This window comes from Mus pahari, chromosome 12 (assembly GCF_900095145.1).
Source record: "Mus pahari chromosome 12, PAHARI_EIJ_v1.1, whole genome shotgun sequence".
In the NCBI taxonomy this organism is placed as follows: domain Eukaryota; kingdom Metazoa; phylum Chordata; class Mammalia; order Rodentia; family Muridae; genus Mus; species Mus pahari.
This window is the reverse complement of record NC_034601.1, coordinates 81,312,462-81,329,162: the sequence shown is the minus strand read 5'-3', so window position 1 is coordinate 81,329,162 and position 16,701 is coordinate 81,312,462. Positions and strand designations below refer to the sequence as shown.

At 42.8% G+C, this 16,701-nt stretch overlaps 1 protein-coding gene across 6 annotated transcripts in view; it reads left to right on the top strand.

Annotated features, from left to right (window-relative positions):
- Scaf4 (SR-related CTD associated factor 4) overlaps positions 1 to 16,352 on the top strand; it is a 53,540-nt gene extending 37,188 nt beyond the window's left edge. For 3 of the 6 annotated variants that reach the window (XM_029544416.1, XM_029544414.1, XM_029544415.1), the window contains exons 15-20: positions 1,122 to 1,278; positions 2,339 to 2,496; positions 3,489 to 3,654; positions 3,739 to 3,825; positions 4,046 to 4,171; positions 15,182 to 16,352. In XM_029544416.1, the coding sequence (XP_029400276.1) occupies positions 1,122 to 1,278; positions 2,339 to 2,496; positions 3,489 to 3,654; positions 3,739 to 3,825; positions 4,046 to 4,171; positions 15,182 to 16,164 (1,677 nt within the window). In that variant the 3' untranslated portion in view covers positions 16,165 to 16,352. Of the gene's footprint in view, positions 1 to 1,121; positions 1,279 to 2,338; positions 2,497 to 3,488; positions 3,655 to 3,738; positions 3,826 to 3,979; positions 4,172 to 15,181 lie in introns of all 6 variants that reach the window. The other 3 variants (XM_021209444.2, XM_029544413.1, XM_029544412.1) reach the window with 1 other exon arrangement.
- Positions 16,353 to 16,701: the final 349 nt, after the last annotated feature.

The following is a 16,701-nucleotide window of genomic DNA, read 5'->3' as shown; positions in this document are numbered from 1 at the left end:
CCCCCCCCCCCCCCCCCCCGGCTTCTTCCAGCTTCCAGATCCCACCTCCCTCCCTAACTCTCCATGCCCCCTCATCCCACCCCCCACCTGGGTCTGGAAAACAAGCAATAAAATGAGAGCAGAAAATAACACACCCTCCTCAAAAATTCGAAACCAAAACACACAAGCAAAAAGTCACTGAGATAAAAATGCCCAAAGCAGCTGGAAAAAATGTCCACCCCCACCCCCAACAAAGAGTTTGTTTTGAGTTGTCCATGCACCACTGGGCATGGGCCTGCTCTGAGGGTAATAAACGCAGTGAAGCTCCTTTGGGAAAAACTAATGTTTCTTTGGCAAGCAGATGTCAGTTTCAGGAACCTCTGGGTTAGAGGTGGGAGCCTGTGCTGGCTTCTCCAATTCCGAGCTAGTACCCTATCTGGCTTGATCCTGGGCAGGACCTGTAGAAGCTGCTAAGTCTCTGACTTCATAGGTGCATCAGTACAATTGGAGTTACCCAGGCCCTTTGCACATAGTTCCCTGAACCCTGTGGGGAGGGTTTAAGGAAGATAGCCCATTTAGGATGTTGGGTCTCTGTTATTTCCTATCACTTGCAGCGCCACATCTGTCTACCTCTAATTGGTGCTTTAAAGATGTTTTCTAGTCAAATATTTTCTTGTATAAAAATGTGGATATTCCACAACTTAAGGTTTAGCACTCTTGTCTTAGAACTGTGAACACAAAATCAACAAAGGTAAAGAAAATTAGAAGTGCACAGACAGCCGCGCTCTGAGGAGTCGGGATTAGTTGCTGTTGTAGTTACTGCCTGGTTCTACTCTAATGTAGACGGGAAAGGATGTTGCCCTATCTGTAGACTCTGAAAAGTGGTCTCCAATGTGTTGGGCTTCTCCTTGATGAGCTCGTTCCCTCTGCTGTGTGGTGAATGTGGAGAGACTCGTATCCCAGACAGAGTGGGAAGACAGCAGAACCGTTAGTCTGATTAGTGAAGAGAATCTTAAATATGCCAGTACAGCTAGTCCAGACTGCTCCTGGCTACCCTGTTCAGAGGAGTAGAATGATGGGGAGTAGTGAACTGAAGACTTATGACCTTCCCCCCTTTCTTCGTGTATTTCCACCAACTGTAGATTGCCTGGGCCTTGAACAAAGGAATAAAAGCAGATTATAAACAGTATTGGGATGTTGAACTTGGTGTCACTTACATTCCGTGGGACAAGGTCAAAGCTGAGGAGCTGGAGAGTTTCTGTGAAGGAGGCATGCTGGACAGTGACACACTTAACCCAGGTAAACAGACCTGTCACTGACAGGTCACAGTCTGTAACCAAATATAAGTTTATGCTTTGCTCTTGAAAATTGAAGACCCTGTGATCTTTCTCTGTGTAGCATGGTCAGTGGAGAAGTCCAGACACTCCAGATAGTGTGAGGCTTGTGCTGAAGAAGGGCTTTGCACTGAAAACACACTACTTGGTCCCCATTGCGCATCACTGGTACAAGCTGCCTGACTGATGCACAGTGCCCCCAGATCAGAACACTTTTGAACACAGGAGCATCTTAGGTTTGGGCTCTTTGATTAGATATGCTGTACTAGTAAGATATGATGACATTCAACTTTGTATTATGTTTTAATTCATGCTTCAGAAATAATTTCTTTAGAAAAATTTAAATATCCAGAGAAGATGTGCACACACACACACACACACACACACACACACACACACACAAACAAATACGCGTATTAGACCAGGAAGTTGAGTTGTTTGTGCCAAGTTAGTAGTAAGATTGCTGTGGGAATAAAGGATGTGTAGAGTGTTGACAACCAAAAGCAAGGATGTTCACCTCCTTGGTTGATGCATGATGCTTTCACTTAAAAGAAAGAGCCAGGTTGTATTTCTCTTCAGGTAAATAAGCCTACCATGTCAGGTCTGTGCTCATGGCCAGGATAAAAAGATTAAGCTGGAGGAGCCCTGGAAGGCATGATGGACCTGGGAGGTCTTACTAGTGACGTAGAAGATTACTCATCAGTAAAGCCCTGGGATATAGAATGGAAAGATAACTTTCTGGATTTTCCTTCCTTAGAAGATACCAAAAGAGGTGGAAGGGGCTCTCAGTTTCTGATATTAGGGAGTGACCGAGAGGATAGCTTTAGAGCTGAGCATGTCTGCTGGATCCATATGTTCACCTATATTTCTGTGGTTACTTGTTAATTTAAAGAATTACTAAAAATAGTAACATGAATTTGTTTAGTGAAGTTAATATTTTTCTGATCTTTAGTTTGCAACTTTATATATTTAAAGCTATACATGAAAATGGTAAACATTTATTGTTACATTTCTTTAATTCACAGATTGGAAAGGCATCCCCAAGAAGCCTGAAAATGAAGTCGCCCAGAATGGAGGTGCAGAAGCCTCCCACACAGAGCCAGTGTCCCCCATACCTAAGCCTGTGCCCGTGTCTGTCCCTCCCATTCCTGTTCCTGCACCTATAACAGTGCCACCTCCACAGGTAAGGGGTTAAGAATATGGTTTATCCCTTCAAAGGTCTGAAGGACTGCTTTTGAAATCTTACTATTCTGTCTGAAAAGCGAGTAGATAGGCATAGTAGTTTTCCTACTTTGGTATTAAATCTCTTTGCAGACTACAGCTTTTTCCATTAATGTCAATAAAACCTGATTAAATTTAGATTGTTTCAAGTGTGTGGATCACTCAGTGCCCTTGATTTATATTGTTCTAGAGATCATATCCAAAACTACTATGGAGATGTTATTAGGCCTTCGATCTTCAGGGAGTTACTGTGTTCTGAACTCAGATACACATCCCCAAGCCCCAGCTGCTTTGTGGGGGGAAGATGGAATCATTTCATGTTTGTTTGCTGTTTTGTAGTTGGGATTGGTTGGTTGGTTTTTTCAAGACAGGGTCTTGCCATGTAGCCCAGGCTATCCTCAAGCTTGCATTTTTCTGTCTCAGTCTCCCGAGTGCTAGAACTACATGACCTAATAATATACCTCCCTGGCTTATTGATAAACTAGAGATTGCATTTGTTAGGTAGTTGGTAAGTGTCAGACACCATCACTGAGTGTGTATTAACTCATTTAATCTCACACTTACTTCAGGCTGCATTTCCAGTTTAGAAAGCTTAACTAGGAAAGCACCGCAGACAGTTTGACTCTAGGACCGTTTATCTTAGCCTGCTACATAAACTGCCAGCTATCCTTTCATACACATACATGGCCAGTTTTTTAAAATTTCAGCCTTGGAATATTTTTAGACATGTTGTATGCTGTCAGAACACTAACTGATGCCAGTCAGAATGTCCATCTTACAGGAGAGCAGAGCTTAGAGTTACAACATTTAGGTAGGCACAGGTTGCCTACTTAACTATCTTTTTATTCTAATAAATGTAGTGGTATAATGAAAAGTTAAAAGCGCCTGCTTTTATTTTGTAGGTACATATATTCTGTATTTGGAAGCAGCTAAGTCTTTTCATTTTTCTTGCAGGTCCCACCCCATCAGCCGGGTCCTCCTGTTGTTGGTGCTCTGCAGCCTCCTGCTTTCACCCCTCCCTTAGGAATGCCCCCTCCAGGCTTTGGCCCTGGCGTTCCTCCTCCCCCTCCTCCTCCACCATTTTTGCGCCCAGGATTCAACCCAATGCATTTACCGCCAGGTACACTGCCTTGCCTGAGAATGCTCTTCTAGGCTCTGAGATAATGTCATGTAGCAGGAGTTGACATGATTTTTCTTACTCTAGGTTTTCTTCCTCCTGGACCCCCACCTCCTATAACTCCACCAGTATCCATTCCTCCACCTCACACTCCACCAATAAGCATCCCAAACTGTAAGCATGTCTTTCCTCTATGCTGACTTGACGTCTTGGAGTTGGGTAGGAGGGAAAGTGAAACAAATAGGAGGGTCTGTAGTCTGCTTGCAGATTGTTGACCGGGAGCATGACTAATCACTCAGCTTCACATGTCAATGTGATTATTCCTTAGCTACTATCGCTGGTATAAATGAAGACACTACAAAAGACTTATCTATTGGAAATCCCATTCCAACAGTGGTGTCTGGGGCTAGAGGAAATGCCGAGTCTGGTGACAGTGCGAAAATGTATGGTTCTGCTGGGCCACCTGCTGCACCCACGAGTCTGCCCACCCCTCCTGTAACCCAGCCTGTGTCACTGCTTGGTAAGTTAATTATTCTTTTATTGTTACTTTTTTTCCCCCCTTCATGTTTGCTTTTTAAAAATACTATGAATTTTGGCAAAGTAATATCCCCCTGTGCAATGTCCCTCTAAGGAAGATCTTAAATGATCTGTGTAGTTGTTCTTCACCAGGTGACCTTATGCCTAGGTGTCCTGAATAAAAATTTCCATCTGCATGTTAATTTGATGTATACATTAATTAATTTCTGTGGCAGCATTGCTATAGTCATGTTCTTGATGGATATGAGTCCACACTTGCATCTCCAGCAGCTGGTTCCTTGTAGACATTTCTCGTGTTACCTATTGAGAGCTTTTAAAGTGCTGACGAATCCATCCCTAGGATAATCCTAGCAGAATGGCGTTTTCTGAGTGACAGCTGTACAGTTGAGGTGGAGCTGAGGCCTTTCTCGATGGCTCCTTGGTTTTCTTCTGCTGGAGTTGCTTCTTTCCACAGCCTCACCACTGCAGTCAGGAGAGGCACAGCCTAAAGGCGGTACAGCTTCCTTATGGTACTGACTTGCTTCACATCACATAGTTTTTATAATAGACCATCTCTTAAGGTAATAAATCATACTTGAAGTGTATTACCAGGCATAATTAACATTTGATTCTCCTAATGGGAAGTTAGTTCTTGTGAGTGTGAGTCTGTTTTATTTTCAGAGGTGTGTGTGTGTGTGTGTGTGTGTGTGTGTGTGTGTGTGTGTTTGTGTGTGCACGTGCTGCACATTTGCTCTCAGAACCTTATGTAGCTTTAAAAAAGAATTGATTGGCAACCTGAGATATGTGACTGGGGATGTTGGTTTCAGATCAAACACTTCACTCTTCACCAAGTTCTTCTGGGTTAAACCTTTTTTTTTTTGTTGCATGAAGCTCATTTGTGATAAACATGCCAATTTCTTTTCAAATGGCTATATCACCCTCGTTCAGGCCGCACTTTAGGACTTATAATATTAACTTTACTTTGAATTTCCTTAGTAAACAGGGGAAAGAATGTGAGAAGGATGTGGGAAGGTGATTTGTTAATGAAGGGTGCTCTGACTCTTACCCTGGATGGGAATGGCAGAGAGGCACCATGGGACACCAACATTGCCTGACCTCACTTGGATAGGACTTTTTCATATTTCTAATATGCTTGCATAACAATCTTAGAATCTGAATCAGATGCGGTTCTAGTCAGCCCTTCCTCCCCACCCTCTCCACCTGTGCACACCTCTGAGCTGGGAACAGTCTTGTAGTTGTCAGGCTGTCTGTCACTTACAAAGCTGTGTATGTTTGTGATTTTCTCTGGACTTCATAACCTCACTGAATGAGTAGAAAGACTTTATGATCTCCAAGAGTTTGCTAGCCACTGCTTATAAGTACTACTCTTGTTTGAAGTGAGTGCCTGCCTCTTTTTGCCCCGGATCCTGAAGACCCTACCCTTTATTTCTTACCACCACTGTACCGACAGACAACTTAACCTTTGCAGCCAACATGAAATAAAACAAAAAAAGTTTGTAAGCTTAAATTTTTAATGTGGTAAGCACAGCATGGCTGAAGAACACCGACTCTCTCTCTCTCCATGGGTCTCATTGCCTCTTGACCTATGTGTGTCCTTCCCTCACTGGATGGAAGGTCATGAGAGAGGTCCCTGGTTTCCATGAATAAGGGGGTAGGTGAATGAGGGACTTGATAATACAGGGCTCTTCCCTTTGGATCGTCTTTGTAACTTTTAAGACAAAAATTGAAATTTGAAGGTAGATTCAAATCCTGGAAGGTTTAAGATTTGATATAAGAAAAAAATGGAAACTATTTTATTAAAATAAGTACTTTAAACTAACATTGAATAGTCTAGATTCCGTTAACAGAAGGAAAATCTTGTGCATGCCTTCAGTCAGAAATCTGGAAACATGCTGGGCTTTGTGTGTGGCACCGTGCACCCAGAACTCAGGAGGCTGCGGTCCAAGAATCTTGAGTTGGAGACTAGCCTGAGCTACATAGCAAGCCCCTGTCTCTAAGAAAGAAATCTTGAAACAACAAAGATAGTCACATAAATCTTGACCTTTAAGAGAAATAAGCTTTGGTTTTCTTATTATTACAAAGGTTTATTTGAAAGTTGAACATTCTTGACCTGATTTTCACACTGTAGTAGAGCAGCCCTTTGAAGAGGTGAGTGGGTGTCCACCCTGAACTGCCACTGTACTCATCTCAGGGCTTCTGGCGTGGTAGGATTAGTCCCTCCCACTCCATCCCAGCACTCTTCTCTGGCCTTCATTTGCCATTCACATTGTCATCTGTCACAAGCATCACAAAGGAAGCTGATCCTTGGACATACCTGTCACCAGTAAATGTCACCCACCCATACCTCCTCCTGCCTGACAGGAATGAGTTTTTTTTTTGTTTTTTGTTTTTAAGTGAGGTGATTTTTCTTGTTGTTGTTGTTGTTTCCATGTGCATTCAAATAAAGGAGAATTTATTCAGAAGCATCATAGTTCCACAACTTTGATTGAGGAACGCAAGAATCCCACTATGGTGTCTCAGTACCAGTGGACCACACGCTGGGTGCAGGTGTTGTTAATCCCCCTTTTGGGAACTTAGGGACCAGGTGTTCCCCCTTTCCTTGGTGCTCTCATGTTTCCCTAAGTCTGTAAAAAAAGATGTTGTATTGACCAGAACACTAAAGCTAAAGGCTAATGCCGAAGTTCCATTTCCTCGTCTGTAAAGGGGAATACATGGACACACCAGGGAGTGGTGACGATTCAGTGGCTAACACACAGAATGCCTGCCACCTGGGAGGCACTTAGCTGTCACAGGTAAGAAACTGTAGTCGCACTGAGGACTGAGGACATCTAAAGACAAGCGCTATCTCCGCAGTCTGCTGGCTCTGCTGGGCTCTGACTCATAAGCTCCTTGTGTGTTCTCAAATAGAAAGCACACTGTGAACAAGTCTATCTTTGTATAGTTGCTTGTGCATTTTAAATATATAAGACTAGATCACAAGTATTCAAGCTCCACTATTTGACATAATCAGAAAATATGTTAAGTCATAGCAGCATTTTATTTCATAACACAACTCAGTATTGCACATCTTTCTGCAGTGGTCTTTCTGCAGTCTTTCCAACAGTGTTGTTGCCATGTATTGTTGACACATTATTTCTAATGTGCCAGTAGTTTTGAAGCAACACAGGCTTACTAGATGGTAAGCAGACCAAAATTTCATGTTAAGGCCTAAACTGTAATGGGAAAGATAGTGGAGTGCCTTGCCTCAATTTGCTATTGAGAACTTTCTGTCATCAGACTTGAGTTTGAATGTTAGTTTAGGGACAATAGCCTGCTGCTAGAGCTGAGCTTAGGTGCACCTCCCAAAAAAACAAACAAACAAAAACAAACAAACAAAGCAACTCTGATTTTGGAAGGACCCAAGTTTCCATCATATTTTTACAGCATTTTGATTCTTTTAATAGTACTGATCATTTGAAAGTAAAAATGGCTAGGCACAGTACCATTATTCATTATTATTAGATTTTAAAGAATACTAGATTTAGTATTCTTTTAATATTCAGCCAGAGTAGCTGAAACCCATAGTGCTTTGTCAAAGCCAAGTATGGCATCTGCAGTTGTTAGTCATCTAGGAGAGAAGACGGATGGTGGCAGTTGCAGTCTTTCTTTTGATTGTATAAACATTTCTGTTTGCCTTTCGGAACTTTTGTATGATATGTACTGCTAACATGATGTACAGCATATTTATTAAAAAGTTAATTGTAAATGTAAAGTTTGGGTTACTTTGGTGTTCCAAACAATAAAAAAAAGTACACAAAAAATGTGTTTGTGTTACCTATCTGTCCTGTGTTACAAGGAATATGTTTCGAGACACAAACTCTGCCAGCTGGAATTGATTCCTTTGGTGGGACAGCACAGCTTCTCCTGACAGACACATCACTTGTCCATCCCTGTTACAAACGGACTCTCATTTCTCACCCTGCTTTTCTCACACAAGTGCAGATGGTGACATTTATAAATAACATCTCACTTCTGAGAGTAATCTTACAAATGTAAGGTTGCTTTTCCCTTGCCGGAAGTCAAGGAGGTTTTAAAGCAGGACTCATACATGGGATGGCTTGTTAGCTGAGTTGCCAATGTATGGACTGGCACACTACAGACCCTACGTAGCTGCAGCAAGCATTGAGTTCGTCTCAGACTAGGGCTTCTCAAGAAAAATTGAGGATTCAATTGGTTTGTAAATTATATAAAATGTTTGATTTTATATTAACTCTAAAATGAACCTAGGAGATTAAGTTTTACCTATATTTTGGTATTGTTTGAAAATGGGTATTTGATTTCTGATCATTTAGCTGTGGATTTCTCTTCTCAGACTTGTGTTGAACTTTATAATTTTTATAACTAGCAATTTTAAACAATATTTAAATTAGAACATTAAAGCACCAATCTGTTATTTGTCTACCAGTCATTAATATTAAAGAACAGGCTATCAAGAGAAAATTAGAGAAACTATATATCTTTGTAAAGAGTGATACCTAGTTTTTAAAAACAATGTCTGCATTTTAATACTTTTAAATTAAACTTTAATATGCTTATACTAAATTACAAGCTAGGAGAATATACCACTGAAAGCCTTAAAAGTACCTACCTGAATGTTGTTCCACTAGTGGCTTGGAAGTGTTCATTACAGTGCCTTCACTTAATATATACAGTGTTGTTCAGTGAATGATACAAAAGTAATGTTACTCTGCAACAGAAATTTGCCTATGAAAATATGAAATTTTGTACGTAAATACAACATGTTATCTCAAAAGGCAAAGCATGCTAACAGAACATGAGAAAAATCTTATATGAAACCTCCAGGTGCTACATTGTCTCCATGTCCCCTGAGGCTGTCATTACCTACCTGGTGTTAACTAGCCTGAAGTAATTAGGCCTTGCACCTTCTTTCTGAGGGACACCTTGCGAGTGGGAGGGCAGAAACTTGGGAATCTAGAGAGGATTTCATAGACACAGCTGACTCTAGCTACCACTGAAAATACAACTGCTGTCAGAAAGTTGTTGTGTAATGGAAAGTTAACGTATCAAGTTTACCCAGTAGTGAAACTTATTTTAAGTCATAATTATTGTACCTATCAGTGAAGTACTTAGCAAATAGCATGGATTAATTTTTAAAAAAGATTGCTGACACTCACATTTCATTTAAAATTCTTGCTTCAATATCTAGTATGCCACTTGCTAAGGTGGATGAGACATGCCAGTGTGTGCCTTCTTCCAATTCCTCTGAAAGAGCCTGCAGTGGCATGTAAGGTCCTCTCATTCTTGAAAATTAGCTCAAGTCTTCACCAGCTTTCAGCACAGTCCACTGCAAGCCTTGTCTGGGGTGTTGTCAGAGGAAAAGCCCAGGTATTGTGAATTGGTGAACCTAGGGTGGGAAGCCCACATGTTGATTATAGTCTCAGGCCAGCTTTCTGAGGGTAGGATAGCAAATGAGAAAATGACTTTTGTTGATTGCTTGATTCAATAAATACACGTGTGTATATTTACCTGCAGATCAGCAGGGATTGGTTGAGAAATTAAGGGTCATTGGTAGTAGGCTGGAGGGAGACAAGATTCAGTACACTTGGCTCTTGTGTACTGTTTCCTGGGTTGGATTCCCAGCAGTACAAATAAAGAAGAAATGAGCAGTTGATAAATATTACCTCCTGTGTAAGGAACACCACCCACCTACTCACCCTGCCCAGTGGAATACTACAGTGACCATTCTGTCGATCACAATTAAAGACAAAACAGTCATAGGCAATTGCAGGTAGGAATAGAAAGAAAATACAATGTTTTCAAAGTTCAGGATCTCTAGGATTTATGTTAAAGATTCTCACCACTTTGGTACCTGTAGCCTCTACTGTCATGGGGGGAAAATACCTTGTCGATAAGATTGTTCACCACCTCTGTAGCCACCATCCAAATATGAGTGTTACTCATGGGTCCATGTCTACTGAGGACACCTATTCTCTACTAAGTATCCTTCCAGGTACTAAAGAGGGCAGGGAGGGCAAAGGGAGATCTGTCTCCCTAGTGTGTCTATTCCTGTGGAAAATAAGTAATCTCACATGAAGCCCTTGCATTGAAGAGAAGAAAGTAGAGGCATGCTAGTGGGTGAAGATACTGAAATGCGCCATTGTCAATAAGATGGCCAGAGTGGGCATTGGAGGAAGTGACTTTGAGAAAGAAACGCAAGTAGAGGATAAAGGAAAATAAGCCACGTAAGTACTGAGATCTGGCATTTCAGGCACAGGAGCGAAGGCGACTTGGAGTAAGAAGCAACTTTATTTGCCTGGAGAAACCACAAGAACTGGTAGAGCAGTCTCAGAGACTGACACAGGCATGTAGGGAAAGTTGTGGGGAAGGTTGTGGCCATCAGGTGTGCAGTAGAAGTGCTGGGTTCTAAACTGTTTAAGGAGCAGACTGGGAGCTGGTAAGAGAGCAGCAGCCCCATGTGGAAGGTACCGCAGTTTGTGATCTGGATGCATTTTGAAGGTAGGCCCTTCAGGACTGTTCCATTTCTTAAGTATGCCATGTGAAAAGAATCAAATGTGTATGTGTGTCACATGTCTGTGAGCAGTTGGTGCTGTGACTTTATTCTTGATCAGATCTGCAAGAGTGGGTGGTGGCCATTGTGTGTGGGGATGAGGGTTTACAGGTACACTGGATAAATTCTAGAAACTTGAATTCATATGCCATGAAGATAATGTCAGAGATCCTGTAGAGTTACAGAAACAGAATTGGTAAACGGGCATTGCTATAGAACGTTTAAACATTTCACAGTTTAAAATAAGGTGCTGACAGCTGAAGACATTTCTATTTGGCAGCTCTAAGCAGTTGTTAGAAGTTTAATCAGTTGCTGGAGAAGTAAGCTAAGGTCCCTTGTTAGGGTTAAAGTCAAGGTAAGCTTGCTCCAGTGGAAGCCTGTTCTCTCAAGCCACGCTTGCACTGTTGTCCAGCAGAGGGTAGTGGAAACATGGAGCCAGTACTCGGGATGCTGGGGCAGGGGGAAGAGATGAGCTGCCACAGGCTGCCGCCAGCTCAGAACTCCTAAGTTTTGCTGTGGTGGCTGCAATTCCAAAACCTAGGACATAGAAGCAGGAGGATCCTAAGTTTTAGGCCAACCTGTAACAAGTAGCAAGATGCTGTCCCAGAAAACAAAGTGCTGAGCCCTTGGCATTTGCCAAGAAAATGAAGGCTCTTGGTGAGTTAGTTTCCCTGGAATGATGGAGTTTGGTCATGTAGGGACAGAAGAATGGGGTGATGAGATGTAGCCAAGGTTGGGTTTAAATCCCTGGGGAGAGTTATTTTATAGGAACACGTGGTTGAGTGCTGACAGACGCAGAGAAAGGGGGTTATCTTTGTTTTTCTTTGTAAATAGTAGGTGGTTCTGGAAAAGCTGATACAGGAAAGAAGGGTGCAGTAGGTTAATAAGAAGGGGGAGTGGATGGACCCAGCTGTCACAGGTGCACGGAAACAAAAAGGACAAAAACGTTTTGCTAAAACCAAGTACAATAAAAATAGAAAATGGTGTGTTCACATAATGGAAGATTGTTTGATGAGTGAAGTACTTGTTCGTGCTACACGACTTGGATGAGCCTTGGAAAAATGCCAAGTGGAAGGAGACCTTGTATGATTCCATTTTATGAGATGTTGGTTAACAGGCAAGTTCACATAAACAGTAGCTGGGTGGGCTGGGCTGAGGGAGGGAGATGGCGGACAGTGGAGCAGGCTTTCTTCCCAGGATACATGCAAAAGGATACATAAGCTTTTGTATGGGTACATTAGAGAATATGGACACATTATCTAACTAAAGTTATAAAGTGGATCAACTAGAAATGAACTGACAGAAGAGGCACCCTGGGTGTGGTAGTGTGTTGGGAAAATGGAAGGTTGCTGGGCAGAGAACACATGTTCTTGTGTTTAAGAAGTCCGTTGAGGAGACCAGTCAGTATACTTGGGGTTGAAGTGACTTGCAGCCATGCTTAGACCCACATTTAAAGTGCAGCTCAGTGGAGGGCCTGGAATCACTCCCAAAAGCCACAAAAATGTTTAAAATAGGAAACAGGTGTTGGGGCTTTTCTAGGAGGAGACTGAGGAGGGTGCATGAGCAGGGTGGCCTGAATGTGAGTTGAGTAATTCTAGTGATGATGCCTTTCCTGCTGGAGGTGAGGCAGTGGCTGGAAATGCCTGTAAAATGCCTGGGTTCCCATTCACATCTTCCCTTACCCATACTGATTTTTGTATCAGCCCAGACCTCTTCTGTGTTCCCATCTAAGTCCCCATTGTCTGCCAGCTCCACCTTTCTGTACCGTTACCATCTTGCTGTGGCATCTGCAGCAGTTGAAACTGAGAGGAACGTTTGTTTCTAACTCCCAGACCTAAGTGAGTTCTTAGTGAAGTTTTGGTATATTAAGTAGTTGCTTTTAGAAAAGTTTATAACCACAGAGCTTCGCGATGCTGCTTAGCTTACTCTAGGTAAACTTCATTGCTGTTTGTGTCTTAGCTTACAGATCTTTTCTATAGTTCACTGGTGTGTAACGCTGGCTTAAAGATTCTCTGGAAGAAGTTAGCATTTGTCTGCCTGTATGACTATTACAGGATTCACCTTACACATTTTAATTATATCCTTTATTACAGAAGTAGTGTGCTTTTACTGCAATAATAGAAAAAAAAAGCTGCAGTGGGGGGGGGAGCTTTAAACATCTTAAGAGTACATAATCCCATCTGACATGTCTTCTCAGCATTGCTAATGCAACGAGAATTTGGTTGTATAATATTTAGAGCAGATGCCAAATAGAAACATTCACACCTATGCAGTAGATTGGGCACGTTTTTTGGTTTTCCCTTAGTTTCATTTTATGAGAGGTTTAAGTACGTGATTACCATTGGCCCAGTTTATTCCTGCACATCTTCAAATACATCCTGTGAAGGCTTTATGAGAGTAATCCTGGGGACTGGCTTATGTTAATAAAGATTTTCACTGTCTCTTCTCTGTGGTGTGGGGTTGGTGTTGCATTTCCATCCACAGTCAGGTTGGTGGTTCAGGACCTCCCCATTGCCCTGCAGGAATGGTTTTGCTTTCTCAGACTTGTCTGAATGGTTAGAGTATTTTGAGATTGTTCCAGTGATCTTACAGTGAATACTGGAAGATGCCATATCAACCTAACGTCCTTAACTACTTGCACAAAAACCTAATTACAAATGCCAGCAAAGTCAATTGTGATGGTGTTTTGGTTCCTCTAGCCCATGCCTTAGGCCTAGCCAGTACTGGGCACCTTTTATGTAGGGGCCCTGTTACCCTTAGGGATTTTGTGTGACCTATTCTCAGTGTACTAAAAGTACTGACTACATCTCCCACTTGAGTATTTTGGCCTTCGTCAGGCTGGTGGTCTGGTGTGTTGCCTGGGATTCTCTCAGGCCATTGTGAAAGCCCTTGCCACACTGACCCAAACCCATCTCTCAGGGCTTCGCAAGCGGCACATTGGGAGTTTGACTATAAATTCTTCTCGGCTACTAAAGAGCTATAAAGCAGAATTGAAACTGTTCTGCTTAGTCCTAGAATATCACCTTTCTAAACAGAACACGTGGAGTAAAAGTGTCCAAAAGTGTACTGAGCAGGCACTGAGGGTTACCATTTAAAGTGTCAAGTGGTGCCTTCACCTTCCTGGAGTACTCAGGTGAATGCCAAAGGTAATTCCTGAGGAGTGCTCGTCTTTGTGTCCTCATGGGACTCTGGTGCTTCAGTAAATCCTGTGGCTCTGAGTCTGAGTTTACAGTATTGTAAGCTAGTGTTTCATACATTGGGTAATTTAGTCTAGCCAGACATTGTGAGGAGTGGGAACTAGAATGGGAATTGTGGTTCACCCTTAGTACTGACTGTCCATACAGAAAATGTAGGGACTTACAGGACTGACTTCACTAATTTCCTACAAGGGGTAGATGTAAGTTGACTAAACTTGTAAACCTAACATGTTTCTGTCACACAGGCACTTGTGACCATTGTCAGCTGGTGGTCATAAACTGTAACTTTCTCAGAGACTGTTGTGTGGCACATGGGCAAAGACATGCCTACTGACCTTTACATCTGAACCCTGACAGTTTCAGAACCACTCTTGATCACAGTGCCACGTGTTCTTTGTATTTGGAGAGATTTAATGCCTACTGATTGGGACCAAAACAAATCCTCCCTTTACCCTACTACTGTAAGGACTGGGTTGTTGGGTTTATATGGTTCTTGAGCCAAAATGAGCAGGCTCTCCTGCAAATCAGAACAAAAGGCAGTGAGCGAGTGTGACTTTATAAACAGTGCCAGTTTGTCACTCTTACTTCCTTTGGAAGAAGAGGAGCTGGGTGGCTGAGGATGCCACGTGACCCAGCAGTCTTGACCTAATGGATTACACTTTCCATGGCGCTTAGAAAACAATGAAAAAATGAACTTTGTGTGTGTGTGGACTGTTTTATTGTCTATTCTAGTATAATGGTGCATATTGCATAATAACTACATGGAGCAGTCTAACAGGATATCTTGACTACATGCTTTAAGTCATTGGCCTCTTCATGGTAGCCACATTAAGACATGAAATCAGATTGTAAACTTGGGCTGAGGGAACACTGGACGTATCTTCGGTGCTGTCTTAAATAGCTGACAGTGGATACAGGCCTTCCTTTATCTCACTGAACATAGCACAGTGAGACGCTCTTAGATGCCTTAAGTGTTGGTAAAGGAGGTTCTGCTAGAGAAAACAACTGACAGAAATTGCAAGATCACAAATGTCTCTGAGTGTTTTTTTGTCCTCTTCCTGTAATGGTTGCATAAACAGTGAACCTTAGTTACTGGCTATCATAGGGTTAGGTCAGCATGAATTCAGAGTGAAATTGACTTAGGACTGAATTTTATTTTTCTTTACAAGTCCACAGGAGACAGGTAAAAGTAGACTGCATTCACATTTCCATTTGGGTTCTCTTTCAGGCACTCAAGGAGTTGCGCCCGGTCCTGTAATTGGGCTCCAGGCACCCTCCACCGGTCTTCTTGGTGCCAGACCTGGTCTGATCCCACTCCAGCGCCCCCCAGGGATGCCTCCACCACATTTGCAACGGTTCCCTATGATGCCACCTCGGCCCATGCCACCTCACATGATGCACAGGGGGCCGCCACCAGGACCAGGGGGCTTTGCCATGCCCCCACCTCATGGAATGAAAGGGCCCTTCCCACCACATGGCCCCTTTGTTAGGCCTGGTGGGATGCCAGGGCTGGGGGGCCCAGGGCCAGGCCCGGGAGGATCAGAAGACAGAGATGGAAGGCAGCAACAACCACAGCAGCAGCCGCCGCCGCAGCAGCAGCAGCAGCAGCAGCAGCCACCGCCACAGCAGCAGCCACCACAGCAGTCCCAGTCCCAGCAGCCAGCCGCGTCCCAGCAGCCAGCTCAGCAGCAGCCACCGCAGTTTAGAAATGATAGCAGACAGCAGTTCAACTCAGGTAGAGACCAAGAAAGGTTTGGAAGAAGATCTTTTGGAAGTAGGGTGGAAAATGACCGGGAACGGTACGGGAGCCGTAATGACGATAGAGATAATAGTAACCGTGAAAGGAGAGAGTGGGGAAGAAGGAGCCCTGACCGGGACAGGCACAGAGACTTGGAAGAGAGAAGTAGACGCTCTAGTGGGCATCGGGACAGAGACAGGGATTCTAGAGATAGAGAGTCTAGAGATAGAGAGTCCCGTAGAGAGAAGGAAGAAAATCGAGGAAAGGAGAAGCACGAGGTGGCAGACAGGGCAGGTGGTAACAAAGCTGTCGAACCTCCCCTTAGCCAAGTGGGAACCATAGACACTGTCTCAGAACTTAATAAGGGGGAGGCCATGGCCACGGTGGTAAAGCCTGAAGAGTCGCCTGCTGAGGCTACCTCACCCATTGGACCCGAGAAGGATCCTGGCTCAGCAGCAGAGCCTCCTCGCTAGAGACTGGATTTGACAGAATGTGACAGTGACACTTGGGTGTAGAACGTGAGGTGTACAGATGCTGTATAATATTTGCTCCTGCTACATCACCCCACAGTAGTTGGTGGGGATTGTAAGCAATTTGATTGCTTTCCTTCTATTTAAAAATAGCCAAAAAAAAAAAAAAATAACAAAAAATACTGAAGATATATTACCCTTTTTTTGCTGTAACTTTTTAAAAGTTTTGACTTTTAAAAGTTTACAAATCCTAATTAGAAGTGCTCTCTATTTTTTTTTTTTTAATTTAAGATAAGGTAATGGTGAAAAGCTCCTCAAACCATAGGGATGTTTTTAATAAACTCTATTTTCGTAACAAACCTTAATGTGTGCTATTCTTCATACACTGCATTAAGATGGAACAGATGTTAACCATCAAAGATTGAGCTGTTAATAATTGTTGGAGTCTAAATTAGACTTCTTTGATGGGGGAAAAAAACACACGTAGTATTTGCCAACTTGGAGTTTTATTCTTTTAACTTTTAGTATTTTTATCATAAG